The sequence below is a fragment of the Dipodomys spectabilis genome, unplaced genomic scaffold (assembly GCF_019054845.1).
Source record: "Dipodomys spectabilis isolate Male_0828 unplaced genomic scaffold, ASM1905484v1 ptg000231l, whole genome shotgun sequence".
NCBI lineage: Eukaryota > Metazoa > Chordata > Mammalia > Rodentia > Heteromyidae > Dipodomys > Dipodomys spectabilis.
Window position 1 is genome coordinate 8,061,541 of NW_024870908.1, and position 27,967 is coordinate 8,089,507.

The following is a 27,967-nucleotide window of genomic DNA, read 5'->3' on the forward strand; positions in this document are numbered from 1 at the left end:
TGGCCTCCACGGCGCCCCTGCCTCAGCAGCTCTTGCTCTAGTTCTGTCCACACTGGGGACCCTGAGATGCAGGTCTTCCTCCACCATGGAGACGCACGATCGCAATGGGACACGACCTGACTACTTACCTTCTCCAGAGGACCGCCCTCCCAGTCCTCTGCTGGGGCACCAGTACCCTGGAGCCCCAAGCCCCTCACTCACCAGGACAGTGGCCGCTTCTCGTGGGCCTCTGCCCTCCCACGTCCCAAAGTGCAGCCAGGTCTGCGAGACGGGGGTGTAACAGGCCTGCTCCACCTCCAGGGAGGGGGGCTGCACCCGCCTGTCATATCTAGAGAGTGGCTGGAATGCGGTAGGAGGGCCTGGGAGGGAGTCTCCATCAGACACTCCTGCCTGCATCTGCCAGGCCCCAAGGCCACTCCCAGGATCTGTTCTGTAGCAATGCTATAGTAGTAAGTCTTGATGGCTCCTGCCTGCAATCGGGAAGGTCAGCCATTCTCTCGCAGTGGTCGCATCTATGATCCCTGCTTTGTAGAAGGCCTCAGATAAGATCATCACTGTCCAAAAGACTGGCAGCAACATGAGACCCTATCTGAAAAATGACTGTGGCGAAGAAGGCTGGGATGTGGCTCAGTGGCAGAGTGCCAGCCTAGCAACCGAGACACCTTGAATTCAAAAAATATCCAAAACCACAAGAATGATCACTGTTCCCAGCCAGCCTGGGCAGAAAGGCCGGGGGACCTCCATCTCAGCCCGTCTCAAAAATAACCAGCACAACACTATGGCTGGGTCTGCAGTTCCGCACAATACCTGCCCCAAAAACAGAAGAACCTCATGTGGTGTGGAGGAAATGGCCTCACAGGCACACATTCCCCTGCCTTTCCCCAGGAGTTCATGAGAGACGTGTGGCTTGGGGGGGGGGGGGGGTGCTTCCCCCTCCTTCCTTCTGGGAGGTGGGACTTGTGCGTGGGCCAGTCCCCTGGCGAGTGGTTGGGACTGGTAGCTGACCAGGCTCCTCTCTGTCCGCAGCGAAGCCGTCTGGGAGAACATGGCACGCATGTGTGTCAAAACCCAGCGTCTGGACGTGGCCAAGGTGTGCCTGGGGAACATGGGCCATGCCCGCGGGGCACGGGCGCTGCGGGAGGCCGAGTCTGAGCCCGAGCTGGAGGCCAGAGTGGCCATGCTGGCCGTTCAGCTGGGCATGCTGGTGAGTGGTGCTGCCCCCCGGGGAGGCTGATGGGAAGGCAGGCGCTGTCAGCTCTTGTGGGGCCCAGGCCTGGGGAGGACGTGCAGAGGGTGCATGTCGGACTCCGGCACCTTCTACGCCCTCTCAGAGTTCACCGCAGATCTGCTCTCCCAGAGGGGCCCAAAAAAAGCTAACTCGTGCCATCAGATTGAGGCCGAGGGTACGGTGCAGCCTTGAGCAGCGGGCTGCACTTATGAGCGTGGGGCAGCTCTGAGGAGGGGGCTGCTGAACACGGCGCTGTTCCACGCGAGGCTGGCTGGCTGGACCAGGTCCCTCTCCAGCCGGCCATAGAACAGCATGCGGGAGTGTGAGGCCGTTCTCTGTGAGGCATCTCAGACACCCAGGGTTATCGGACGCCAGTGCCTGCTGTGCATCTGCCCCGGGGGCTGGGCCGCTCCCTGCACAGGGGAACCGGCTGAAGCAGTGGGGGGGCCTGTCTGGGTCAGCCCCGTGCTCGATCTTCTCCACTCCCAGGAAGATGCTGAGCAGCTGTACAAGCGCTGCCAGCGCTACGACCTCCTCAACAAGTTCTACCAGGCCTCAGACCAGTGGCAGAAGGCGGTGGAGGTGGCCGAGCTCCACGACCGCATCCACCTGCGCACCACCTACTACAACTACGCCAGGCACCTGGAGGCCAGCGCCCACTGCGGCCTGGCCCTCAGCTAGTGAGTACCCGGCGGGCACCGAGGCCACGCAGGCCGTGCGATGAGCCCTGGCTGGCATCGCCTGTGCGCAGGGCCCGGGCAGTTCTCCAAGGAGGCTTCTGCGGTCATGGCGAGTTCAGAAAGCCTGACCACTGCCCTGTCACTGCCCGATACAGATCCAATGTGCCCCTTCCCCGCTCCCCCCGGACACAGCCACGGACCTGTCCCCCCACTCTGGAATCGGTGTGAGGAAATGTGACAAGCCTCCTGAGCCCACAGCACAGGACACTCTTGTCCCCGCAAGAGCACAGGCTGTAGGCGGGGCGCCACTCCCCACAGAAGGCCGCCCTCACCTGTTCTGGTGAGGAGGCTGAGACAGGAGGAAATGAGGTCCTCTCATCCCCTCCCTCCACAGCTACGAGAAGTCGGACACGCACCGCTTCGAGGTGCCCAGGATGCTGGCTGAGGACCTGCAGTCCCTGGAGCTCTACATCAACAAGATGAAGGACAGGTGAGTGTCCGCAGGCCACCCTGCCCATTAGCGAGGCTTGCTGGTGTCTCTTGGGGTGTTTTTTGGGGGGGTCATTGCATGTCCTTTCCCAGGTGGACGTGGGGAGTGTTCTTGGGTCTCCAGCCTCTCCCAGGCTCACTGATTGTGCGCCCGCGGCTGTGTGCCGTTCTGCAGGACGCTGTGGAGGTGGTGGGCCCAGTACCTGGAGAGCCAGGCGGAGATGAACTCAGCGCTGCACTACTACGAGCTGGCCCAGGACTACTTCTCCCTGGTCCGCATTCACTGCTTCCAGGGCAACATTCAGAAGGTGAGCGCCGAGCCGGCAGCCCGGCTGGACACAGCCTGCAGGCAGCCTAGCGCGCCAGCTTTTACTTGAGGCCCTGGGTTCAACCCCTGATGTGGCCAAAACATACATTTAATTTAAAAAAAAAAAAAGACGCATCTCATCAGGTGGAATGGGGTTGCCGGGCCGAGACGAGGCCTCGGGCCGCTTTGGGTCTTTCTAGGCTGCAGAAATAGCCAACGAGACTGGAAACTGGGCTGCGTCCTATCACCTGGCCAGGCAGTACGAGAGCCAGGAGGACGTGAGGCAGGCTGTGTACTTCTACGCACGCGCACAGGCCTTCAACAACGCCATCCGCCTGTGCAAGGTACGGGCCTCGACACCAGCACTGAGGCTGTGCCCGGACCCTCGCCCCTCCCCTCCTCCCTGACCCCCGCCCTCCGTCTTTCCCTCACTGCTCTTCATGCTCCCCGCCCTCTTCCCATTCTAGCACCCTCCATCTGACCTTGTGTGTGCAGAGAACCCTGAATTATGTCTGGGTGTTCTAAATCCGGGGCTCCTGAGCCAGATGTCAGCTGTTGGACATTGATAAGTAGTCCCAATCCAGATCTCATTTCTGGAATTTTCTCCTGCATTGGGTATTTCTTGCAGTGCCTCATAAAATAGAACAAAATACACAAACACCTAGTGAGACCAAGGTGTCATCCGAAGCCAGCCCCGGGAGTCTTCCCCCCGTTAAGCAGCACAGCACACTGGAGGTGTGGCTCAAGTTGTAGAGTGCCAGCTGTGAGTGAAAAAGCTGAGCCTGAGCGAGAGTGAGACCCTGAGTTCAAAGCCTAATACAGGAACAGAAAAAAAAGAAAAGGCAGTGCCAGACATGACCTGCAGACACCAGGCTGAAGGAGACTTACCCACCCGGCCAGACTCCCAGATTGCAGCCTTAGCTGTGTGGGGTAGGTACAGCCCATGGAGTCCTGCCTCCCCTCCCCGCAGGAGAACAACTTGGATGACCAGCTCATGAACTTGGCCCTGCTGAGCTCCCCAGAGGACATGATCGAGGCCGCGAGGTACTACGAGGAGAAGGGCGAGCAGATGGACAGGGCTGTCATGCTTTACCACAAGGTGAGGCCCGGCCCCACCCAGGGACCGGCAGGCAGCACCATTGGTGACCCCGGGAGGACGTGAGGCACGTTCCTGCAGCCTGAGCAGCTGCTCAGAGTCCACGACTGTCCACAGGCTGGCCACTTCTCCAAGGCCCTGGAGCTGGCCTTCGCCACCCAGCAGTTTGCAGCTCTGCAGCTCATAGCAGAGGACCTGGATGAGAAGTCGGACCCCGCACTCCTGGCCCGATGCTCCGACTTCTGCATCGAGCACAAGCAGTTTGAGAAGGCTGTGGACCTGCTATTGGCTGCCAAGAAGGTTCAAGTCCAGGGGGAGAGGTGGCTAGGGCAGGGGTGGTGAGAGGCTGCACTGGTGGCACACGCCTGTAACCCCAGCACTGGGGAGGCTAAGGCAGGAGGATCATGCTTGGTCTCTGAATGTGGAATGCTTAGTCTGTTTGTAATAAGAGATACAGAGCACATGTGCTCAGGCCCAGGGCAGGACAGCAGGCTGCACCCAGCATAAGCGGAGAGCTCATCTCCCACCAGCCAGCAGGCCTCCACGGACAAGCACAGCAGGAAAAACATACACCTGGTCACTCAGATGACCAACCACAGGCAGAGCACACCACCCACACGGGTGACCTGCAAGACTGGGCGCTGCCCCTCAGCTCTTCAGCTCAAGGTTAGCGCTCTACCACTTGAGCCACAGCGCCACTTCTGGTTTTCTGGTGGTTTATTGGAGATAAGAGTCTCTCGGACTTTCCTGCCTGGGCTGGCTTTGAACCATGATCCTCAGATCTCAGCCTCCTGCGTAGCTAGGATTATAGGCATAAACCTGGCTCACTGCTGTAAACCTAACTACTCAGGAGGCTGAGATCTGAGGATCATGGTTGAAAGCCAGCTTAGGCAGGAAAGTCTGACACTCTTCTCCAATAAACCACCAGAAAGCCAGAAGTGGCGCTGTGGCTCAAGTGGTAGATCACTCGCCTTGAGCTGAAGAGCTGAGGGACAGCGCCCAGACCCAGAGTTCAAGCCCCACGACTGACAAAAAAAGGAAGGAAGGAAGGGATGGGCCTGTGGCTGTGTCTAATACAGTGGGCTGGCATGCGGGGAACATCCCATCCCTCCACCTGCGGCCCAGCCACGGACAGCGGCCGCCGTGGCCCTGGCTTCCTCTGGGGGAAGGGACGGGTGGATGTGCAGGCACACCAGCCCTCGGCCCTCAGCATCTCTGCTTCCCTGCCCCTCTCAGTATCAGGAGGCCCTGCAGCTGTGCGTGGACCAGAATATGACCATCACTGAGGAGATGGCTGAGAAGATGACTGTGTCCAAAGACTCAAAGGAGCTGACCGAGGAGTCGCGGCGAGAGCTGCTAGAACAGATTGCCAACTGCTGCATGCGCCAGGGCCACTACCACCTGGCCACCAAGAAGTACACGCAGGCCGGGAACAAGCTGAAGGTGGGCCGCCCGCTGCCCCGTGGAGCCGGGCATCCGCGTGGATGTGTCGTGCAGTGCCCTGCGTCCAGCCTTTCTGGAGCCGGGCCCGGCAGCTCGCCCCTGGCTGCCCGCCCAAGCCCTCGCCCATTGTCTTCCTAGGCCATGAGAGCGCTGCTCAAGTCTGGGGACACAGAGAAGATCGTGTTCTTTGCGGGTGTCTCCAGGCAGAAGGAAATCTACATCATGGCTGCCAATTACCTGCAGTCCTTGGACTGGCGGAAGGAGCCAGAGATCATGAAGAACATCATCAGCTTCTACACCAAAGGCCGAGCCCTGGACCTCCTGGCCGGCTTCTATGACGCCTGTGCCCAGGTACAGACGCTCTTTGGGGTTCTGGGGGGGAGGGGGTTGGGGAGGATGGTGGAGCCCCAGTCCTGATGGGGGCTCCTCTTGGGCACAGGTGGAGATCGACGAATATCAGAACTATGACAAGGCCCATGGCGCACTGACCGAGGCCTACAAGTGCCTGTCCAAGGCCAAAGCCAAGAGCCCGCTGGACCAGGAGACCAAGCTGGCCCAGCTGCAGAGCAAGATGACGCTGGTGAAGAGGTTCATCCAGGCCCGCAGGTGGGCGCCCCAGAGGCCTGGCGCAGGGCGGCCTGGAGCCTGGCTTGTCCCCCTAGGCTCCGTTTGCACCTCATTCATTGTCCGCAACTCTAGGGGAGTTCAGGTTGTCTGCAAGACCAGACCAAGTATCTGCTCCCAGCTCCTTGGACTAGATAGGAATTCGGGGGATACAGCTGAGCCGCACCCAACAACTGCTTCAAAACCAAGGCACCAGCCTGATTGTTTGACCATCAGAGCCAGCGGGAGGGAGGCTGGTGTGGAGGGGAAGGGGATGCGGGGGCGCAGTGTTGAAGGGAACCTGGCGGGGTGTTGGGGTTAAGTGGGGCATCGAATGAGGGGCAGGTGTGGTGCGGGCAGCAGTCTTAGCCGATCTCACACAACTCAGCTCCACCTGGCTTGCCTCTGTTTTTCAGGACTTTTTAATCTATTGCTGGATAATTCAGTTTTTCAAAGCAGCTCCTGTGTCGGCGCTATAAGGAGCAAAACAGCTTCTGCTGAAATGATCAGTTGTTTTTTACTTATCTGAAAATAGAGTTCCCAACGAGTTCCCTCAAATCCTGTAGCTGGGGGCTGGGAAGGTGGCTCAGTGGTAGAGCGCTTGCCTTGCATGCCTGAGGCCCTGGGTTCGATTCCTTAGCACCACATAAGCAAAAAGAAAAAAGCCGGAAGTGGTTCTGTGGCTCAAGTGGTGGAGCGCTAGCCTTGAGCTGAAGAGCTGAGGGACAGCACCCAGGCCCAGAGTTCAGGCCCCACGACCTGACCCAAAAAAAAAAAAAAAAAAATCCTGCAGCTGTGGATGCAGCAGACACAGCAGTGGGCTCCGGGAAGGCTGTGGACTGCAGTGGACACAGTGGGCTTCAGGAAGACTGTCTTCTACCCAGCCTGGACTCATTAACCAAGAACAGGGCGCTGGACAAGGGGAAGAATGTGGGGCCGGGGAGACAGCCCTGCAGCGCTCAGCGCTAAGGCAGGCAGGGCTCCGGGCTGTAGTGGCCAGGTTGGCATGGCTAAGGGGCCCTGACCCTGTCGCGGCTCATTGTCCACTCTGGACGGGTCACTGTCTGCCAAGACGACAGAGCCAGGGCCTGCAGTAGTGCCCGCGCAGCTACGCCCTGCCCTGAAGCCCCTGCACCTGGCACATGGGCTGACCTGTGCTCTGCTCCTCCAAACTGCCTTGGGGATGGCACACATCCCTCTGTGGGCTTCTTCTGGAATGTGCCCTGGGACAGGAACTAGGTTAGCAGACTTTGGCTTGGGACAAGGACTTGGCTCTGCCATCAGTATTTTTTTGGTTTTTGGGTGTTTTTTTTCTTTTGGGGTAGGGGGTTGTTGTCGTCATTCGTGGAGGCTGAACTCTGGGCCTGGGCGCTGTCCCTCAGCTCTTCAGCTCAAGGCTAGCGCTCTACCACTTGAGCCACAGCGCCACTTCCGGCTTTTTTCTGCTTATGTGGTACTGAAGAATCAAACCCAGGGCCTCATGCATGCGGGGCACTCTACCACTGAGCCAACCTCCCAGCCCCACCAGTATTTGTTGAATGAGTGAATCAACCAATAGATAAGGAATTACTGGAGTAACAACTCCAGAACCTGTCAGTCACTGGCCACTGCCCGGGGCTGCTTCTGTAGGACAGGAGCCGGCCGGCCTCTGGCTGTGTGTGCCCCAGCTCAGGCCTCTCTGGTCTGCTGGCAGGAACTACACAGAGGACCCCAAGGAGTCGGTGAGGCAGTGTGAGCTGCTCCTGGAGGAGCCAGACCTGGACAGCACTATCCGCATCGGCGATGTCTACGGCTTCCTGGTGGAGCACCACGTGCACAGGCAGGAGCACCAGATGGTGAGGCCCCTGCTTCCCCAGAGCATGCTGCTTTGGCCGGCTCCCCGCAGCGTGGTGTCCCGTAGCTCAGAGTCACTGTTGGCAGCCTGTCCATTCCGCTGTCCTGGAGGTGACAGGCTCCCGCAGTCACCCGAGACCACGGCAGCTGCCCACCGCGCCGCTCCCCCTTGCACCAGCTTGTGCGGTCGCGCTGTCCACCGCAGCCCTCTTCCACGCAGACTTCCCATCACTTGTAGATTCATCCCTGTCTGGTAGAACGTAACTGTCCCCTGCACACAGTGAGCAAGTGTGCTGTGCTGTTCCTCCTCCACCTCCCCTCGCAGCCGCACCTGTCTCCCTTCGTCCCCGCTCCTGTTCTCACTCGGGGCAGTTGCTGCTCCTCCCCTTCCAAGCTCACCAGCTTTCCTTCCAGTGTCTACTCGGCTGCTGCTGCCACCCAACTCCTCATCCCACACTTGGTCCTTTTATCTCTGACGTGGCATCTTCCCAGCCGAGGTGGCGCACCTGTCAGGCCTGGTTGTGTTCAGGGCACACGGGCGCTAGCCTCTGCACCTTGGCATTCCCGGGCCCAAGCTTGTTCTGTGCCCAGCAGTGTGCTGACACACACAGGCAACCGTTAAGTGCCCAGGGAGGCATCTTCATTCCTGGAGGTTCATACCAGCTCTCCATTGACAGACAGACAGCGAGGGATATGGGCTGATGGCTTAATGGCACAAAGCCACTCACATTTTATACTGATCTCTGGTGATCTGTGCAGGTCGTGTTCTAGTGTACACTCAAGGCCCACCACGCAGGAGACTTTAGTTCCAGGCCAGCAAAGCCCTCCTCTCCAACAAGCAGGTGTCTCAGTGTGGATGAATAGTCTGCTTTCCCCGTGGCAGGCTTGTGCCAAGCTGCCGCAGGCCTCGGGTCTGGGGCTCAGCTGTTTATACCCATCTCAGCTTAGTGTTAGCAGCCCAGAGTTCAAGACACGTGCCACGAGGAACCCAGTGGCCCCTGCCAGTGCTGAGCAGCCTCCACACAGTGGGAAGCTGGGAGGCTGTCCCTACCCCAGGGCAGAGCGCTGGGATTTAGGACACCTCCTTACTGTAAGGGGACGGGGGCTCCCACAATCCCCGGTCCTCATGACCATTAGGCTTTCATGTGACTCATGATCTCTGCCCTAGGCCTACAAGTACCTTGAGGAGATGCGGAAGAGACTTCCTTCCGCCAATATGTCCTACTATGTGGACCAGCGCACGGTGGACGCCGTGCACCAGGCCCTGGGCCTCCCGCTGTCCCGCATCGTGCCGGAGCGGATCCGCCACAACAGCATGGAGGACCACAAGGAGGTGGACGAGGAAGTGGTGGAGGAGGTGGAGAGTGAGCCCTGAGGCCCTGCTCCCCGGTGCGAGCCGCACATAAACGGGGTAGTGGCAGGGGCAGGGCCACGCCTGGGAGGCAGTGTGCTGTGGGCCTGCCCCGTGTCCAGGCCTCGAGGATGGAGTGCATGCCGCCTCTGCGTGCCCGGCTCCTGGGGGCTCCTATGGATGCCATTTAGCTCCTTTCAGGAGACTTGGACTCCTCGTTCCCATGTTCCCCCAACCACAGATGGTGGAGTCTAGCTTCTAGAGCTTTGTGTCCTTGTGGCTGCTTGAGGCTAGTAAATGCCCCTTTCCGCTAACTGCCCACGTTGGCACAGACAGTCCCTGGCAGGGCCCCAGGCCCATGCTCTGATGTCCATGCTCTTCTGCCTCTGGGCCCGGCTCAGTGGCTATGACTCCAATAAAGTATTTTCCCAGAGGCCCGGGCCCCTTCCTGTCTCCCATCGTGGCTGCCCTCATGAGGCATGTGAGCAACAGAGGAAGATGGCGTATTGCCCGCTACCCTGTTTATTTTCCGGGACCTAGTGCTGAGAAGCCCCGCGCTATGGGACCAGAGGGCCAACCCGACTGCTTTGCTGCCCGACACCCTGAAGGAGTATGGTGGAGCCCTCCCGGGGACCCAGCTAGACCCCATCCACCCTGCCCCTCGGAGAAGGGCTGCCCTGCCCCAGAGCCCCACACACACAGCCCATCAGTGAGGCAGGGACCGCAGAGCCGCCCTGTGTTAGCTGAACACAAGCCGCCTCGACTGACAGCAGGACCGGGAAGGGGCTGCACGCTGCACGCTGCCCAGCACGGCCCTCCAGGCCAGGCACGCTTCCAAGCCACTGCCTCAGGCCCTCCTCGGAGGCCATCCATCCCCTACTAGGGGACGGAACACTGCAGGACTAGGGGGAGGAAGCAGGGAGGAGTGAGTCTTTGAGTCTTTCCAAAAGCAGCAGAGCCCTCACCGCCATCTTCCTGCAGTCCTCATCCACGTCCTTCTCAGCCACATCTGCCGAGGGAGGAGGGAGGAGCAAGACAGGTGGCCCTGAGGGACTGCCCTGTTGCTTTAAGATGCCCTGCGCCACCCCACCCCCGTTCCCGTCCACCACCCTCCTCCCCTGTCCATCACCACCCATCCCCCTCCTCCCTGAGAGCCGCAGACCAGGCCAGCGATAGAGCCATGTGCAGAGTCCTTTTCCAGACCCTCTACGGTTCCCCCAGCTGCTGCAGTCACCCGAGTGACCCCTGGTGACCGCCCGGCACACGCACCAGCCAGCCAGGACCTGGCTTCCAGAAGCTCCTCCGGCAGGTCTCCCAGCAGCCTCTCCGCCGGCACACTGAGGAGAACGGAGGCCACAGCCGACAGCAAGCCCTGGCGCACGTAGCTGCAGGCACGGGGTAGAGAAGGGGAGGCGCAGTGCGTCAAGAGGAAGCAGCGGACAGACGATACCCCCAGTACCCGCACTCAGCCCAGCCCCCTTGGCCCCTGCTCAGCCCATTTCCTGTGTGGGAGGTGCCGGGCCGCCCTCACCCCCACAGGCACTCACGTGTCCACGTGGAAGCGAAGGGCCCACACGAACTCCAGCAGGGCTTTCCCCATGGATGCAGCCACCTGACACCAGAGCAGGGGCAGGTGGGCATGGACTCGGGTACACGGCGCTTCCCACCCGTGACCTGACCACCGTCCAGCCCAGGGATGGAGACAGGGAGACGGACATGCGGCCGGGGCTCGGGTGGTTGCTCCCATGCCTGCTCACCGTGGTGTTCACAGCCAGGTACATCAAGGCCCCTAAGGTATGGATTAGTCTTCCAAGAACCAACTGGTCATCTCCCAAAAGGTCAAAGGTCACCAGGGGCCTACAACACAGAAGAGAGGAAACGCAGCATCAGGACTTCTGGGCTGGCTGCCTAAATTCCTGGGCTACTGCAGGAGACACCCCCTCTTGTAGTGCCTACCCTGACCCACGCAGTACAAGCCAGGCCCTGAGTCAGGAGTGTAACTCCTACTGTCACCCCAGCTCTCAGCCTGAGTAAGGAGTGGAGCCCAACTCGGAGATGGAAGGCGTGGCAGGAAGTGGGCAGTGCCAGGCAGGCTCGCTGCTAACACAACAGAACCCTGAGCCCGAGACAGGAAGAGAGCGAGGACCAGATACCCTCACACCACACGCTCCCCAGCAGAGGGCCCTTCCAGACATGCTCACAGCACATTTCTGTGCAAAACCCCATCTCAGATTCTACCCTGCAGCACCGTGTGCACACTGCATTCAGGGCCCCAGAAAACCCGCTCACCGGTCAAAGCGCTGAATGAGGGGAAAGAAGAAGCACCCGGCCACAGAGTTGAAGTCATTGGGGCCACTTGGCAGCCTCTGCCGGGAAGAACCCTGCCAGACACACATGGTCCCATCAGATGGCCGCTCCAAGACGGGCCGGTGGCTCATGCCTGTAACCTACTTACTAAGGAGACTAAGATCTGAGGATTGTGATTTGAAACCAGCCCTGGCAGAAAATCTGTGAGATTCATCTCCAGTAAACAACTCAGAAAAAGCTGCAAGCAGCCCTGTGGCTCAAGAAGAGTGCTAGCCTTGAGCACAAAAGAGGCTCAGAGACAGCGCCCAGACCCTCACTTCAAGCCCTAGGATTGGCAAAAAAAAATTTTTTAAAGGTGGCCGCTATGCCCCACTGGTCACCTGAGCTGGAGGCTGCAGGGTCCGGCACCTGCCTGCTCCGGCCCGGCCCGGGACGTCCCACATTCACCACTCCTGGTCGTCACGGTGGGACTTCTCAGCACTGTGATGCTGAACAGCCCCCAGGCTCTCGGCCAGCCCTGTGAAAACCCAGACTGTCTAGATACTGCCGACGTGGGGTAGGGTAAGATCACCTCTGGCCGGGAAGCCCAGCCACACGGTGGCCACTGGCTGGCCTCTGGTGGGCCACTCCAGCTCCCAGCACAGGAGCCGCCCCCGGGCACACACGGACCCTGGGAGCACCTGACTGCTCACCCTGCCACCCCCTCACGCAGTCCAGCTCGGCTGACCTTGGAGAACCGCCGGGTCTTGCTCCTGATCCGCTCTTCCACAACCACGCGCCAGTCAGGAGCCGCAGCACTGCCAGGCTGAGGGGTGGCCACTGCTGGCAAGCTCTGGGGGCCAGGACAGGGGGAGCCATAACAGCCAGGCCTCTGGAGGCGCCCTGGCCGGGACAGCTCCTGGGCTGCCAGAACCAGGACCTAGAGGAGAAGACACACGGCTCTGCGGAAGGACCATCTTCTACACGTCAGGTCCGCGGCCATCAGAGCCCTGGGGGGACCTTGATCACTCTCTTCAAGGATTTGGGGCTCCCTATCTTGGGGCAGCTTGGGACCGAGAGGGCCAGCGCACTTACGTCCAGGATGTCCATGCGCTGCCGGAGGCTGTAGTTCAGAGCGTAGAATTGTGAGGTCAGATACTCTGCTACCTAAGCCATGAGAAGAGAGACCGCCATGGGCCAGGCCTCCAGAGGCTGCTGCAGGGTACAGGACAGAGCCTCCGCCGTGCTCCCCACCGGCTGCCCTAGCTGGGTCGCTGTGCGGGGACTCACCCGGGCGGGGTCTGTGACCGTGACCAGCACCAGGGCTCTTTGCCGCAGTCTCTCGAATCCCACCAGGCAGGTCCTGTCCTCCAGGTGCAGCAGCACCCTGGCCAGCTCCACACTCACCTGGCACAGCCGAGGGGTGGGGTCAGGGGCCCACAGCCCCAGCCAGCCACTGCCCGCTCGGCCCGGGCCGCCCACCTGCCACCCGCTCAGCAGGGCTCTGATGAGGCAGGCTCCCTTCCAGGAGAGCTGTCACCATGGGGCCCAGCCCCTCCTGCTCACCTCCCGAGTGGCCTCAGGGCTCCTGTGGACCAGGCCCTCAAGGGCCTGCAACGCAGCCTCCCAGCACTCCGGGTCCTCCGATGCGGCCAGGACTGCAGAGAACCAGGCAGGCCCGCCTCAGCCCCGGGGCTGGTGGGCCTGGGCGGTCAGGACGGCCATGAGGATAGGCGGGCTCAGCCACCCCTCAGCCAAAGCCACAGTGAGGCCCACATGTGACCCCAGCCAAAACCCACCTTCCACACAGTCTCGAACATACAGGGGCACCTTGCTGCTCTTCAGCACCTTGTCCTGTGACATGTCATAGGGGACGAACTCATCATCACTGTGGACACAGAGCAGATGGTAGAAGCACCTGTCCCCAGAGAGCAGACTCCCACTCTCCAGGGACAAATCCTGAAGATGCTGAGATTCCCCCAGGACTCCAGGAAAGACAACCAGCAAGGGCTGCAAAAATCAGAGCGGGGACAGGACCCTCGGGCTGAAAGCAAGAGTGGAGGCGCCGGGAGCACAGGAGCCCACAGACCGCTCGCTCACTCACCCCGCTCTCCAGGGGCCCTGCCCTACCTGTCCAGCTCCGAGCCGGAGCCCTGTGGCAGACCTGGGGACTGGGCACCATCTCCAGCAATCTCTGCAGGGGTCTCTGCAGCCGGAGGAGCCAGGGATGGGTCTCTAGGGAAGGGCAGCGAAGTGATCGGGGGGGCCGCCCGTGGGAGCCTCAGCCGGCGTCTGTGGTGAGGCTTCTGCCACACCCACCCACATCATCCCTGACTTCTACCCAGGCCACTGACTTCCCAGAGGGAGCTTCAGACCAGGAATGCGGGGGCCCTCACCTCGCCTCAGAGCCGTCCCCCAGAGGCTGGTGGGTGGCCAAGGCCAACATCTCACGGCTCACCTCATCGTCGTCTTCATACTACAAGTACAGATGTGCCAGGGTTAGCATTGCCCACAGAGGAGCATGCCCCCAAGGGACAGCCGCAGCCTGGCCTCCAGTCTGTCCAACCCCATGGAGCCTGGCCATGCTGAGCTCGGCTCATCTCCCCTGCGAGGAGCTGAGGATGGCCGTGGTGCCATGCCCCGAGGGCATCCCAGGGGTTCAGCAGACAAGGGAACTTCGGCCAGCACCGTGAGACTAGGCAGGGTGCAGTCAGGGACCCACGCAGGCCAGGCCCAGTGGTAACCTCACAGCGGGCAGCAGAAGCAAGCCACCTGCTCAGAGCAACCTGTCGCCAGCTTGGCCAGGCCTTCCAGCAGCCCTGGGCAACAAGACAGGCTCTTCCCCTGCCTGTCTGGAGGATGTCTGTGATGAATCCGGCGCAGCCCCCATGCGCCAACACCCCGACCCCCAGGAGGCCGGCCCTGCCTACCTGGAACTTCAGGGCGGGCCCCTCAGGGTGGGTGCGGGAGCTGAGGGCTTCGGCCACAACCATGCCCAGGCGGCGCACGGCAGGCAGGCTGCTGTCCAGGTGGCACTTCACCCCCGCCATCATGCTGGCCAGCAATTCTGGAAGCAGCAGACGTGAGCCCTGAGGGCTCCTTGGGGCGCCCACGGCAAGGCGGCGCCCAGGCCACGCATGCCGCACGCTCACCGTCCCGCCTGTCCTGCAGCTCCGGCTCCCCGAGGTGTGCCAGGCAGATGAGGATGGCTATGCTGATGTAGCGCTGCTGAGCCAGGGGCGCGTGCTGTACGGCGCTGCCGCTGCCCCACGTCTCCAGCAGCTCCTTCAGGGCCTGTGGGTGGTGTGGTCGTGCTGGTCAGGCAGCCCCTCTGCCACGGCCCAGGACCGCGCGTGGCTCGGTACCAGGCTGTCCAGCCACTGCGCGGGGCTCCAGCACTCGCAAAGCTAGACCCGCCATCCCCGCCCGAGGACAGCCCGGGCACCCTGGGGATGAGATGAAAGGCGGCCCTTACCTGGACAAGGAGCGGCCGCCGCTGGCTGTCCGCGGCCAGGTACCCCAGCAGGCTCTGCAGCATGGGCGTCTACGGCAAAAGCCCGCACTGTCACCGCAGAGAACACGCTCTCCCTGCCACCTAGTGTCTCTAAGGAAGTTGTCCCTGTCATCCAGGCTGGAGCACACGCTTAGCGATGGAGTAGCTGGCCCTAGTTCTGGCTCACAGAGCGGAAGTCACTCAGCACTGCACTTCAGATCCCAGCCTGCCTGCGGCCCCACCCCTGGTGTGTCTCCCATGCCAGCGGGACACACCGAGGGTCAGCTTTCTCCTTACTCTTTGGCCTTCTTCCATTAGCAGAACTGTGAGATTCAATTCCTTGACTCCCACTTCTCCTTCCCCTGCGCTTCACTGACGGCACTGGTGGGGACGAGGCTCCTGCCACCAACTCCAACACCTGTTCTGATGGCCGCCATTCGCCACGCTCGGCTCTAGGTTGCCAGCCTCACTGGGTGCTGGCCTGGCCTCGGGCCACTCAGTGAGCAGTTGCTCTTTCACCCAGGAAAGGGCACCTGGCGTCCACGCTGGGACCTGCAGTTCTTGCTTTGTGGCCATCCCGTTGGGACTGTGGGGCGAGGGGCTCCGATACCCCCTCACAGGGTTGGGTGGGGCATCTCTGGCTCTCAATCTACTCGGACTGCATTTGCCCACTGCCCCTTGGCCAGCAGCTGAGGTATGAAGAGCTCAGGGCTTCCCTCCTGCTCTATGCAGAGTGGTACCTGGCTGCCAGCGTAGGCCACTGTCCCCAGCTGCCCACCACGCAGTTCCACCCTGGCTCCACCTCAGTCCTCACAAGAGCCGGAATGAACACCGGGCCACAGCGCACTCAGCACGCCCTGCTCAGGCCTGCCGGCAGCCTAGTTGGCCTTCTCAGCTCCCTGCCTCCTGCCGTTGCCACAAGAGGCCCAGTGCCAGTTCAGGCCAGCCTGGCCCACCCTCCTGATGGCTCACTCGGAGGCTGCTCCGCGGCCTGGCCAGGCCTCCTCCAGGGCACTGCTCTCCGTGCTCAATAGGAGGTCTGCTGCAGACCCCTGCAGCCCTGGGCTGCCCCCAGGGCCCAGCAGTTCCTGGTGATGCACTGCACTGCTGGCTTAGTGTGCAGCGCGGGCCCCTCACGGAGGGTGATGGCTGTGAGGCAGGTGGCACCCAAGACAGAGTTCAGCTCACAGTAATCACTAAGAAACCAGTGATGGAGATAAGCCACCAGGACTCGGTCCCAGCCCCGCTCTTGACACCTGATGCCGACATGCCGGCCACCCTGAGCTGGATTCTGGACACTGGGCAGCCACATCCTGGTACCACCGAACAGAGCTGGCAAGGGCACCTCCAGGGCAGGAAGGAGGGCCAGGGACATGTGAAATGCCTGCTTGGTGCCCAGTGCCCGGGTCACAGCAGGCCTATCAGTAGGAGGGATATACCCCCACTTCACCGACCCTTCCGGGGGCGGGGGGGTTCACAGCAGGCCTATCAGTAGGAGGGATGTACCCCCACTTCACCGACCCTTCCGGGGGCAGGGGGTTCACAGCAGGCCTATCAGTAGGAGGGATGTACCCCCACTTCACCGACCCTTCCTGGGGGGGAGTTTGTGCATGTGGCGCTGGCATGGAATGCTGGGTCTTGTGCAGGACAAGCAGGCAGGCTCTCGCCCACCAAAGTCCATTCCCAGCCAACTCCGTTTCTGATAGAGTTTTTCCAGTGCTCAGGGCAGCACATGCCCTGCTTGCTTTCTCACCGTGTGCCGGTACTGCAGGAACAGAAGCTTCTGGGTCAGCACAAACTGGGCCTTCTTATTCTTCACCACTAGGTTCCCCAGAAGTCGAGACAGGACTTCAGGCCTGTGGGTGGGGACGGGAGGGGCGGGGTCACAGCCATCCTCGCAGGAGCTTAGGAAAGGCACTCTCCCATGTCTGCCCCTCCTCCTCACCAGGAAACGCCAAGGGCCCTGGGACTGAAAGATCCTGCGGACTGCAGAGGTTGGAGTCTACTTGGGCGTAGAGTTGGGAGGCCTGTCAGAGGTTGGAGTCTACTTGGGCATAGGATTGGGAGGCCTGTCAGAGGTTGGAGTCTACTTGGGCATAGGATTGGGAGGCCTGTCAGAGGTTGGAGTCTACTTGGGCGTAGAGCTGGGAGGCCTGTCAGAGGTTGGGGGTCTACTTGGGCATAGACTCGGGGTAGGGGGGCCAGCTAGGCTGTGAAAAGCATAAGGACCTGCACTTGTACAACCAGTGGCCACCTAGAAACACCGATGCTGAGGAAGAGCCAGCCCTCACACCCCACAAGCGCAACCAGGGTGGAGGGCACACAGTGGCCTCAGTAGGCTCCCCACCCGCACCCCAGAGAAACATTAACTCAGAGGGGCACCTGGCGGCTTACCCCGGTGCAGCCTCCATGAGCCCAGTCAACACAGCCTCCATGGCCCGATCAGGCACCTGCTCCACCAGGCGCCAGCAGACCCGCTGCCACAGACAGCTGTCCTGGGTGAGCGCCGACAGCCGGGGCACCAGCACACCCAGGATTTCCTCTGAGGAGACACAAGCCTGGGCCTCAGGAGCTGTGCCCAGCCAGGGGGCCATGGGCTCGCCGATGCCCATAGGCCCACGGGCTCACAGCACAGCCAGGACTCAGAGTGGACACCACAAGGGGGCCCACTGAGGACAAGGCTGTGGGGATGCCCAGTGACACCAGACTACCCCCCCACACCCACTCCCATCCCCCCGCCCCCAGGAAAGGTGCGAGGGAATGGGTGCCACTCACTCTGTCTGCCCTGCATGCAGACCTTCCCCAGGACTCGAGACACGAAGGAGACGGAACAGTCCTGGCCCTCTGAGACAGAAAGCAAGACTGACTGTGAAGGCGCGACGGACGTAAGGAAGCCAAGAAGTGGCTCCTATTTGTGAGAACACTGCTCCACTCAGAACAGGCGTACAAGGACAAGCCAGTCTCCTGCCAGCCAAGATCTGGACGGGGAATCGCACTCAGAAAACGCCAAAGCTTCACCCATGCCAGTCAGCCCACCTAGCCATCACTGCCACGTGAAAATGGGCAGAAAGTCACCAAGGAAAAGCAGGCACTGAGAGGGGACTCAGTCACAGGCCCACTACAGAACAGCACTGGACTGCGGCCTGGTGGTGGACACTGGAGCAGCTGCCACCGCTCACGAAAAAATAAAGGACTTGCAGGGCTGGGAAGGTGGCTCAGTGGTAGAGCGCTTGCCTTGCATGCCTGAGGCCCTGGGTTCGATTCCTCAGCACCACATAAGCAAAAAGAAAAAGAGCCAGAAGTGGTGCTGTGGCTCAAGTGGTAGAGCGCTAGCCTTGAGCTGAAGAGCTGAGGGACAGCACCCAGACCCAGAGTTCAGGCCCCACGACTGGATCCAAAAAATAAATAAATAAAGGACTTGCTCATCAGTGAAAGAGGAGCCATGAGAAGATGGAGAACAAGGAGAGAACTGGGCTCAGGAGCCAGGGCTCACGGCTGTCATCCTAGCTACTCAGGAGGCTGGTATCGGAGATCATGGTTCAAAGCCAGCCTGGACAGAAGTGTCAGGGCAGAAACGTCTATGAGAGAACTAGGAATGTGGCTTAGTGGTAGAGCGCTTGCCTAGCTTGCATGAAGCCCTGGGTCCAATTCCTCAGCACCACATACACAGAAAAAGCCAGAAGTGGCACTGGGGCTCAAATGGCAGACTGCTAGCCTTGAGCAAAAGATGCTTGGGGACAGTGCCCAGGCCCTGAGTTCAAGCCCCAGGACTGGCCAAAAAAAAGTGTGTGAGCAGCTCATATCTCCAGTTAGCCATCAATAAGCCAAAAGTGGAGCTGTGGCTCAAATAATACAACACCAGCCTTGAGCAAAAAAGATAAGGGGGCCGGGCACCGGTGGCTCACATCTGTAATTCTAGCTACTCAGGAGGCTGAGATCTGAGGATCATGGTTCAAAGCCAGCCCGGGCAGGAGAGCCCATGAAACTCTTATCTCCAATAACTCAGCAGAAAACTGGAAGTGGCGCTGTAGCTCAAATGGTAGAGCGCTCGCCTTGAGCTGAAAAGCTGAGGGACAGCGCCCAGGCCCAGAGTTCAGGCCCCACGACTGACAAAAAAAAAAAAAGATAAAGGGCAATACCAGCCCTTAATTCAAGCCCCAGTACTGTCACATTTAAAAACAAAGGTTGGGCCGGAAGCATGGCTCAGTAGTAGACTACCAACCATGAATAAGCAAGTCTAACGAGGTCCCAAATTTCCAGTCCCTCTACTACCCCCCTCCAAAAAAAAAATAGGCCATGTTGCAGGAGTCAGCAAAGGTTCTGACACGTCTACCCTGCTGGCATGAGTGTGACAGCCACGTCCTCATGGAACTCAGTGGCTCCTACTCCCGCCTTACTCTTGATCACGCCTATAGAGCTAACCTGACACTACATGGGCTATGCTGCATTTCTGAGTGACTTGGAAGGCGTCGAAGTCAGCCTCAACATCCGCCTCAGACCCAAAGACCTCAACACGGTGTGGACGCCCATCACAGGCACAGCCAACAAGGACAAGTCCCTTGTGCAGTGCAGTTCAGCTCAAAGGACAGGCATAGAACAGGCCCCAGCTTGGTGGCTTTGCCAGTATCCAACCAAGGACTAAGGGAATTCAGGATCCCCCCTGCCCCCATGATGAAACCCCGGTGCCTAACCTGATAGTGCCACCAGGACCCCAAAGTCCCCACAAGCCATCAAACCCTCCTTAGATGGAGGAGGGGAAGACAGCTAAGATGGTGGCACACTCACCTCGGAGGGTGTCCACGACAGCCCGCAGGGCCCGGGCCGCCTCCTCCCCCAGCAGAGGGAAGTAGCTCTGGGGGAAGAACGGTGCCAGGTTGTCCCGCTGCAGGCGGTTGCCCAGGAGGTCAGGCAGGCCCACCACCCTGTTGAGCAGGGTCTCCTGAAGGAGCGGGAAGCTGGGCTTCGTCTGTGGCCGACACTGCTCTTCTATCAGAGCTGCCACCCTGCCCTCGCTGAGGAACCTCGCCAGCAGCTGCGCCATCTTCATCAGACGGAAGCTGGGGCTGAACAGTGCAGGTGTGTTAGAAAACCCTGAGCCTCTCCTTCCCCGCCTCCCACAGCCCTTAGGACGCAAGCGATGTCGGTGTCCTGACTCATGAGCTGAAGGAAAACTCCTGTTCTGAACGAGCGGATACTGGTGGAGCGATGTGAGTGCCGCTCAGAGCTGTCCTCACAAGGAATGGCATGTGACCTGACGGCCAACCTGGAAACCGCCTGGGATTGGTGTCTGTGGCGTGCATACAGCAGCTAGGCCACGCTGCCCTGAGAGAGGTCAGCAGGCGCCGGCTGTGCTGCTGCTGCTGGAGCTGACTCGCTGCCTGCACCAGTGATGTGAGCCCTGCCTGCCCAGGCAGTGGAGAGGGGAGGCAAGGGCCTTCCTGGGACAGGCAGGTCCTTCCCCTGGGAGAAGTGGACACCAGGGTCCAGCTGTGAAAGGACAGTTCTCAGTCCTCACGCCTTCCAGGACACCCTACTGTCAGGGCTGAGAGGCCCACACAGCTGCCGATGTCATTGGCCATTCAGGGTTTTCACCGTAACCAACCGCTCCCGGGTCACGCCCCTGCCCCTGCCCCTCACCCGGCAGTGCCCTCGATGGCCTCCATGATCACCAGGAAGGCCTGGTCAGCAGGGCCCTCCAGGAAGAAGCTTCCCCAGATCTGCTCCAGCTGGCCATCTGGGGTCAGCTCCAACCAGCTGGGGCTCAGCTTGCTGAACAGACATCTGAGGAAAGCCGAGAAGTGTATAGTGGCAAACTCTTCTTTCTCTCTGCCAAGGGCTGGGTCGCCCGCCTCACCCAGATACCGCTTCAGGGCACCCAGGGTGGACAGGATGTGAGCCCCATCCTCAGAAGATGACAGGGTGTGAATGGCTTCTCGGACGGAGATGCGGATGGCAGACAGCTCAGGGTCCATCCTGCAAGGCAAGCCTGAAGGTCACAGGAAGGCCCGAGGTCAGCCGAGGTGGGGAGGCCAGTCCCTCCTCCCCAGGCTCCTCGCCCAGAGCTCATCTGGGCCTTGGCCTTCCCGTCCCGGCTTCCTTGTCCTCCTCCCTCCTGGATGCGGCCAGTCCGGGGCTTCACAGCCCCCACCTGAAAGTCCGCAGCACCTCGTGAGGCCCCGCCTCCTGCGCCTGCGGAACCCCGGCCCCGCCCCCGACCGGCACCCCCCCCCCACCACCACCGGCCCAGTTCCGACCCGGCCCCGCCCCCGACCTGGCCCCGCCACCCCCAGGCCCCGGCCCCGACCTGGCCCCCGGCACCCCCGGGCCCCGACCCCGACCCCGACCTGGCCCCCGCCACCCCCCGGGCCCCGGCCCCGACCTGGCCCCGCCACCCCCGGCCCCCGCCACCCCCCGACCCCGACCCCGACCCCGACCTGGCCCCGCCACCCCCCGACCCCGACCCCGACCTGGCCCCGCCACCCCCGGCCCGGCCCCGGCCCCGACCTGGCCCCGCCACCCCCCGGCCCCGACCCCGACCTGGCCCCGCCACCCCCGGGCCCCGGCCCCGACCTGGCCCCCGCCACCCCCGGGCCCCGGCCCCGACCCCGACCTGGCCCCCGCCACCCCCGGGCCCGACCCCGACCCCGACCTGGCCCCCGCCACCCCCGGGCCCGACCCCGACCCCGACCTGGCCCCCGCCACCCCCCGGGCCCGACCCCGACCTGGCCCCCGCCACCCCCGGGCCCGGCCCCGACCTGGCCCCGCCACCCCCGGGCCCGACCCCGACCTGGCCCCGCCACCCCCGGGCCCGACCCCGACCTGGCCCCGCCACCCCCGGGCCCGGCCCCGACCCCGACCTGGCCCCGCCACCCCCGGGCCCGACCCCGGCCCCGACCTGGCCCCGCCACCCCCGGGCCCGGCCCCGACCTGGCCCCGCCACCCCCGGCCCCCGCCACCCCCGACCTGGCCCCCGGCACCCCCGACCCCGACCCCGACCTGGCCCCGCCACCCCCGGGCCCGGCCCCGACCTGGCCCCGCCACCCCCCGGGCCCGGCCCCGACCTGGCCCCGCCACCCCCGGGCCCGGCCCCGACCTGGCCCTGCCACCCCCGGCCCCGCCACCCCCAGGCCCCGGCCCCCGACCTGGCCCCGCCACCCCCGGGCCCGCCACCCCCAGGCCCCGGCCCCCGACCTGGCCCTGCCACCCCCCGGGCCCGGCCCCGACCTGGCCCTGCCACCCCCCGGCCCCGCCACCCCCCAGGCCCCGGCCCCCGACCTGGCCCTGCCACCCCCGGCCCCGCCACCCCCAGGCCCCGGCCCCCGACCTGGCCCCGCCACCCCCGGGCCCGGCCCCGACCTGGCCCCCGCCACCCCCAGGCCCCGGCCCCCGACCTGGCCCCGCCACCCCCGGGCCCGGCCCCGACCTGGCCCCGCCACCCCCGGGCCCGGCCCCGACCTGGCCCCGCCACCCCCGGCCCCGCCACCCCCGGGCCCGGCCCCGACCTGGCCCCGCCACCCCCGGGCTCCGGAGCCGCCGCTGCGTCTGGGATCCCGGTGCCGCCGACTCCCCGCCTTCGATTCGTCACCGCCGATTCGCCACAGCGCCGCGGCCCCGGGAGAACGGCTCAGTCCGTCGGGACCGGCCAGCAGCCGCGAGTCGGAGTCTCCAGGCCGAGGCGGCTGCCGCGGGCGTTTAAAGGCTGTGGGCCGAACGCGCCAGCCGCGCCTGACGAATTAGTCGTGCGACGGCAGCGACTGGGTCTGCGCCTGCGCAGAAGATGGCTTTCCTCTGTGGGCGTGGCCCTGTGGGGCGTGAGGGCGTGGTCTGTGCCTGATGAGTGTTGGTTCGGCCGTGTGGGCGTGGCTTTACCTGGGAGTCTGGCGGTGGGCGAGAACTCCTGCTGTCGGCTAATCCACAGCGGTTGGGGGGGGGGGGCGACTGTGTCTCCAGACGTTGGGCCTCCCTCGTGGCTGGGGCTTTTCTGCCCGGGCTGGCTTTGAACCATGATCCTCAGATCTTAGCCTCCTGAGTACTAGGATGACAGGCGTGAGCCACCAGTGCCTTGCTCTGGATGAACAGCTTTAAATGGAAACCATCCTGGTTCAGAAAGCATAAGGCCTGCTCCTCCATCTTGGGCCTTGAGGAGCCAGTGGTTCCCCAGGACAGGCTCCATCCCTTCCATGAGCCAGGCCGAGCTGTGGGTCAGTGGCCTACCCCTTGGCCTGGTGCTCTGGGCTCATCAGTCCTGGGGAAGATGGATATCTGGCCGGGGACGCTTTACTGGGTTGTTTTATTAGCACAAACCTCAAGTAACATTACCCTTCCACGGTCATGGAGGTCGGGGGAGGGCCCATCTTTGTTCTTGTCCAGCTTCTGGGGGCTCCAGGTGCTTTTCCTGGCAACTCATTCCCTTCTCCACCACCATCTCTGCAGGAACAATCGCTCTGGGTCTCTTGCCATCTGAGTCTCTCAAGGATGCTTGCCTGTTGGGACTCAGGACCCATCTGGATAATCCATCTGCAGCTCTGCAAAGACACTTTGTCTACACAAGCTCAGAGAGAGTGCCCAGGCCCTGGGTTCAAGCCCCAGAACTGGCAAAAAAAAAAAAAAAAAAAAACAGGAGGAGACAGCTATGTGTAACCTGATTTGAATATTACACAGTGTATTCAAGTATTAAAACATCATGATCCCATGAATGTGCAAATTTTTTATGTTTTTGTGTATCAGCACACCCTTGTAATTCTGGTTGCTTGGGAGACTTGAGACAGGTAAGATTGCATAAGCCCAGGAGTTCAAGACCAGCCTAGACACTCTTAACAAGTCCTGTTTCAGAAGAACAAGCAACAAATATAACGAAAGTAATCAGGTCCTTGAAAAAAAATTAACTCCTAATCACATTTTAGTTCCCTTTCCGAGAGAGCGAGAAAGGCCATACATGGCCAAATCGGAGGCCAGTGCAGACCTGGCTCCGATGAGTTGCAGGCCCCTGTGGGGTTGCCCATCTTGCTTCTGCAAGTCCATGTGCTCCTGTTAGAGCCATTAGCTCCCATCAGTTTCTGGGCCAACCGGACCAGGCCTCGCATGCACCCCGTGGAATGACTTTCCAAAATAAACTGTTTGCTTCTGTTTTAACACTTGTTTCCTTGGGAACCCAGGGTTCTTCTCAGAGCCCATGCGCCTCAAGGCACATGCCTTTCATTAAGGTGGCAGGAAGAACCTTACATCCAGCCAGGGCTGAGGAAGGAAAACCACTCATCCAAGAAGAGAGAAGATACGGGGGAAGGCAGATGTGTGGGGAGACGAGGCTTCCTGCGTTCGGTGGAGCCTGCTGGACCTCCACACCTCTCACCATGGGTTGCTCGGGGAGGAAGACTCTGTCTTTCCTCCTTGTCTTCATGCTAGTATATCTACATGGGGCTTCATCTCAGGAAACACGCCCAGCGGGGCAAAGAAAACCATTTTTTGAGAGGCTCCGTAGACTAGAAGAGCAGGTAGGCGGGCCTCACTTGGGGCAGTTGGGTTGATTTTTGTTTTATTTTTTGTCGGTCGTGGGCCTGAACTCTGGGCCTGGGTGCTGTCCCTCAGCTCTTCAACTCAAGGCGAGTGCTCTACCACTTGAGCCACAGCGCCACTTCCAGTTTTCTGGTAGTATTGGAGATAAGAGTCTCACGGTCTTTCCTGCCCGGGCTGGCTTTGAACCTCGATCCTCAGATCTCAGCCTCCTGAGTAGCTAGGATGACAGGTGTGAGCCACCAGCTCCTGGCTTGTTTTTTGTTTTGTTTTTTTTAATGGCAACAGATGAATGGTGGATGTTACAGAAACAGCTGTAAGCATTGGTGCTCTGTGGACATGAGCTTGCAGTTTAAGGTTTTTTTTGTTTTTGGTTTGATGGGTTTGGGGTTTGGGGGGATTTTTTGCTAGCAGATAATGGCATTTTCACCTATCTGGACACCAGGAAAGGGCCAGCTGGCCCGGGCTCTGAGTACCAGCTGGCCCGGGCTCTGAGTACAGTCAGATGATCTGCGGCAGGGCCTGCGAAACTACACCAGGCATCCCAGAGGCCTGAGCAGCAGGGAGCTTGGGGGCCCAAGGTTCCCAGACTACCCCAGGTATGGGACTGAGAAGGTTCTAGTGCATCTCAAAGCAGAGATTATAGATAGCCCCGAGGGCCCTGCGTGTGTCCTCCTTCTATTCCAGCAAAGGGATCCCACGGCCCATCCCCCATCCGGCAGCCCCCCCTCCCCCCGCAAGCTAGGCAGGACAAGCCGCTGACCACAGGGAAGGACAGCCACTGTGCGCCTGGAGCCCCCAGCCCTCACTGTGAAGCTGCAGGACCAGCCATGGCCATTTATCTGCCCACGTCTCCGGTGTCACGGCATGAGCAACCCTGTCACCAGGCGGTGCTGCAGGTGCTTCTGCTATGAGTGGAAACAGTCTCCCTCCCCCCCCCCCCCATAAATGCTGTGACCTCTTTGCAGTTTTGGAGATTCCAAGAGGTGACCTTAACACACCTGCAAAGCATTGCCAGCAACTACAACGTGTCCTACAACATCGATGCCCGGTTCCAGAGCCTGGAGGAAGACAGCCAGGCCACGGCTCTCGCAGTCAACAGGTCCCAGGCCATAGTCTGGGGGAACCTGGCCCACCTGAAGAGCTGGGTGAGGAAGAGCCAGCGCAGAAGCCGGAAGGTGGACACGCAGCTCCAGGCCTTGCACCTTACTCTGAGTGCGCAGGGCAGGCAGCGGGCACAGGAGGCAGATGAGCAGAAGGCGCGGCAGGAAGCCCTGGCTGGCCTGGCACGGGACGTGCAGGCCATGCAGGCCACACTGGCCCGCCTGATGCGCCAGATCCACAGCCAGGGAGCCAGACTGGCCATCCTCGAGGGGCGTCTGCAGACTGACCATCACAGCCCCTCAGTCCCGCCACTGACCCTCGCCCTGACCCCCTCTCGGCCCGCAAAGCCAGGCCCAGGCTCCCTGCAGCTGCAGAGGGGTAGGCAGACACCGGGGGCTTCCGCACTCCAGAATCACCCTGAGGACACCTCCGCCCTCCCCGACCCGAGCGTCCATCGGTCTCTCGTGCGCCCCCAGGACCCGTCTCAGCTGGCACGGGCCCCCCAGGGACAGGGACATAGTAAGTGTCCCAGGCCTGATGCCCCACCTCAGAGATCCAGCTGCCCCTCCAGCTCCTCCTGAGCTTCCTCCCCAAGGGCTGTCTGCAGGCCCCCGCTGGGCCAGGTCACCATGGTCCTTACACAGCAGAAGGGTGTCTCTCAGGGTCGCTGTCATGGGTTTAGACAGGGACATGATCCTAGATTATCCTAGTGGCCCCATGTAACTACTGGGAGTCAGGGAGGAGGGAGAGGAAGGAGGAGCCCCAGAAAGCAAGACGGGTGCGGCAGAAGCAGAAACCGGACAAAGGCAGAGGTTTGACAGTTATGTCAGGATTCTAGGAAGAGCTGCAGCCAGGGACCACAGGCACCTCCATCCTGGGCTGGGGGATGAGGCCGCTTTTTCTCTGTGTCTCTGTGTCCTGTGGAGGAAACCTCTCTGGCCACGGTTTTGACCTGAGCTGTGTGAGACCCACGGTGGATTTGACCACCAGCTACAAAAGTAATAGACCCGGGCCTGGGCTGGGTTTTTTGTTTTTGTTTTCTCCTATAATGGGATCAAGCCCAGGGCTGCCTTCTCTGCCACTTGAGTTAAACAATCAGCCTTTTGTTTTTGTTGTTGTTGTTGTTGGTCATGGGGTTTGAACTCAGGGCCAGCGTGCTGTCTCTGAGCACTTTCACTCAAACATAGCTCTTTAGCACTTGAGCCACAGCTCCACTTCTGGTGGTTTATTAGAGGTAAAAGCCTCACAACTTTCCTGCACAGGCTGGCTTTGAACCGTGATCCTCAGATAGGGTCTCACTTTACCCAGGCTGGCTTCTAACTCATGATCTTCCTGCTCCTGCCCGGAGCTGGGCTGCTTTCCATTGGTAAATGGGTGGTGATCGGTTTCAGGAGTGGAAGGGCAGTCAGGCGGAGGCTCCTCCAGTGGTAGGGAGCTTCTGGTCGGCACTGTGGGCAGATAGCTCAGCTCACCCAGGCATGTAGCCGGTCCTGGCAGGCTGCCTTCGCTCCCAGGTCCTACCCATGGAGTGGGTGATCTTGTGGCCAGGTATAGTTGTCACTGCAAGTCAGCACGACACGGCAGCTCAGGGAGCTCGCTAATTCCGGGTTCGTGAACAGTTCGGGGACTGATTCTTCTCCCCCCTCTTTTTCTAGTTTGCAACGTGGGCCCTGTGTTTATTTTCCCGAATGCCTCCACACAGAACGTGCTCTCCTTCAGTCCCAGCTTGCTCACAGCCCTGCGAGCCCTGTCCTTCTGCAGCTGGGTCCGCGCGGCCGCTGGCTACCTGGGCACCCTTCTTTCCTACGCCACCCAGGACAACGACAACAAGCTGGTGCTGCATGGCCGGGACTCCCTGGCCCCCGGCTCCGTCCACTTTGTGATTGGAGACCCAGCCTTCAGGGAGCTGCCGCTGCAGCCGCTGCTGGACGGCCAGTGGCACCATGTGTGTGTGGTCTGGGCGTCCACCGAGGGCAGGTACTGGCTGCACGTGGACCGCAGGCTGGCGGCCACAGGCTCGGGCTTCAGAGCGGGCTACGAGATCCCTCCCGGAGGGTCCCTCGTGGTGGGCCAGGAACAAGACCTCGTAGGGGGTGGGTTTGACGGTGCTGAGGCCTTCGTGGGGAGCGTGGCGGGCCTGGCCATCTGGGACCGGGCCCTGGTCCCTGGGGAAGTGGCAGACCTCGCCATGGGGAGAGGGCTCCCCACAGGTGCCATTCTGACATTAGCCAATGCCACGTGGGCCGGGGGATTTGTGCGGAGGATCAGCTGCACCTGCCTGGAGCACTGTCCTTGAGACGGCACCCTGCGGAGAGGGCCTGGGAGGTTTCCTTTTTCCAGCACCCTGGCGGGCAGCCGGTCAGACCTGTACTGTCATGCTGTGGTGGTGGGGCTGCCAGGGCTGCCATTAAAGACAGACAGGCAATGCTTTGAAATCAGCTTCATGAGGTGTAATTTTCATGCTATAAATGGGCTTTTCTAGTCCACAGTTCAAAGGTTTTTGTAAATGTGCTGACCTGCCCAGCCACATCACCACCATCTGGT

The 27,967-nt window shown here is 61.3% G+C and overlaps 3 protein-coding genes across 6 annotated transcripts in view; 2 read left to right on the top strand and 1 right to left on the bottom strand.

The window, feature by feature from the left end:
• Window positions 1–9,064, top strand: part of Ift140 (intraflagellar transport 140) — a 56,959-nt gene extending 47,895 nt beyond the window's left edge. For both annotated transcript variants that reach the window (XM_042698156.1, XM_042698157.1), the window contains exons 19-30: window positions 1,027–1,204; window positions 1,718–1,908; window positions 2,303–2,398; window positions 2,573–2,705; window positions 2,905–3,048; window positions 3,675–3,803; window positions 3,918–4,100; window positions 5,037–5,243; window positions 5,382–5,594; window positions 5,683–5,849; window positions 7,540–7,681; window positions 8,848–9,064. In XM_042698156.1, the coding sequence (XP_042554090.1) occupies window positions 1,027–1,204; window positions 1,718–1,908; window positions 2,303–2,398; window positions 2,573–2,705; window positions 2,905–3,048; window positions 3,675–3,803; window positions 3,918–4,100; window positions 5,037–5,243; window positions 5,382–5,594; window positions 5,683–5,849; window positions 7,540–7,681; window positions 8,848–9,054 (1,990 nt within the window). In that variant the 3' untranslated portion in view covers window positions 9,055–9,064. The remainder of the gene's footprint in view (window positions 1–1,026; window positions 1,205–1,717; window positions 1,909–2,302; window positions 2,399–2,572; window positions 2,706–2,904; window positions 3,049–3,674; window positions 3,804–3,917; window positions 4,101–5,036; window positions 5,244–5,381; window positions 5,595–5,682; window positions 5,850–7,539; window positions 7,682–8,847) is intronic.
• Window positions 5,898–22,544, bottom strand: Telo2 (telomere maintenance 2). 2 transcript variants are annotated; one of them, XM_042698159.1, is made up of 23 exons: window positions 22,312–22,544; window positions 20,447–20,782; window positions 19,595–19,872; window positions 17,585–17,653; window positions 17,204–17,351; window positions 16,563–16,665; window positions 14,792–14,860; window positions 14,469–14,610; window positions 14,247–14,383; window positions 13,713–13,792; window positions 13,447–13,551; window positions 13,116–13,204; window positions 12,883–12,974; window positions 12,607–12,723; window positions 12,412–12,483; window positions 12,065–12,256; window positions 11,320–11,411; window positions 10,788–10,887; window positions 10,578–10,642; window positions 10,300–10,415; window positions 9,918–10,039; window positions 8,172–8,177; window positions 5,898–5,910 (listed from the first exon to the last, which is right to left on the bottom strand). In XM_042698159.1, the coding sequence occupies exons 2-21, from the start codon at window positions 20,779–20,781 to the stop codon at window positions 9,933–9,935; spliced, it is 2,508 nt and encodes an 835-aa protein (XP_042554093.1). In that variant the 5' UTR covers window position 20,782; window positions 22,312–22,544; the 3' UTR covers window positions 5,898–5,910; window positions 8,172–8,177; window positions 9,918–9,932. The 2 variants fall into 2 exon arrangements, with proteins under 2 accessions (XP_042554093.1, XP_042554092.1); XM_042698158.1 differs by lacking the exons at window positions 5,898–5,910; window positions 8,172–8,177; window positions 22,312–22,544 and adding an exon at window positions 21,081–21,087 and having other exon boundaries at window positions 9,933–10,039.
• Window positions 22,545–24,159: 1,615 nt separating this feature from the next.
• On the top strand, window positions 24,160–27,719 carry Ptx4 (pentraxin 4). 2 transcript variants are annotated; one of them, XM_042698478.1, is made up of 3 exons: window positions 24,160–24,300; window positions 25,288–25,942; window positions 27,079–27,719. In XM_042698478.1, exons 1-3 carry the CDS (start codon window positions 24,160–24,162, stop codon window positions 27,717–27,719), a joined length of 1,437 nt encoding a protein of 478 aa, XP_042554412.1. The 2 variants fall into 2 exon arrangements, with proteins under 2 accessions (XP_042554412.1, XP_042554413.1); XM_042698479.1 differs by having other exon boundaries at window positions 25,378–25,942.
• Window positions 27,720–27,967: the final 248 nt, after the last annotated feature.

Bases quoted from the DNA above. Each gene is read 5' to 3' on its own strand.
- Ptx4 (XM_042698478.1), top strand. From the start codon at position 24,160: ATGGGTTGCTCGGGGAGGAAGACTCTGTCTTTCCTCCTTGTCTTCATG. The intron at 24,301-25,287 runs GTAGGCGGGCCT...ACCTCTTTGCAG, and splicing joins TCCGTAGACTAGAAGAGCAG to TTTTGGAGATTCCAAGAGGT. The intron at 25,943-27,078 runs GTAAGTGTCCCA...CTCTTTTTCTAG, and splicing joins CCCCCAGGGACAGGGACATA to TTTGCAACGTGGGCCCTGTG.
- Telo2 (XM_042698159.1), bottom strand. From the start codon at position 20,781: ATGGACCCTGAGCTGTCTGCCATCCGCATCTCCGTCCGAGAAGCCATT. The intron at 14,861-16,562 runs GTGAGAAAGCAA...CTTTTGCCGTAG, and splicing joins TCCTGCAGTACCGGCACACG to ACGCCCATGCTGCAGAGCCT. The intron at 12,257-12,411 runs GTAAGTGCGCTG...CTTCTCCTCTAG, and splicing joins AGCGCATGGACATCCTGGAC to GTCCTGGTTCTGGCAGCCCA.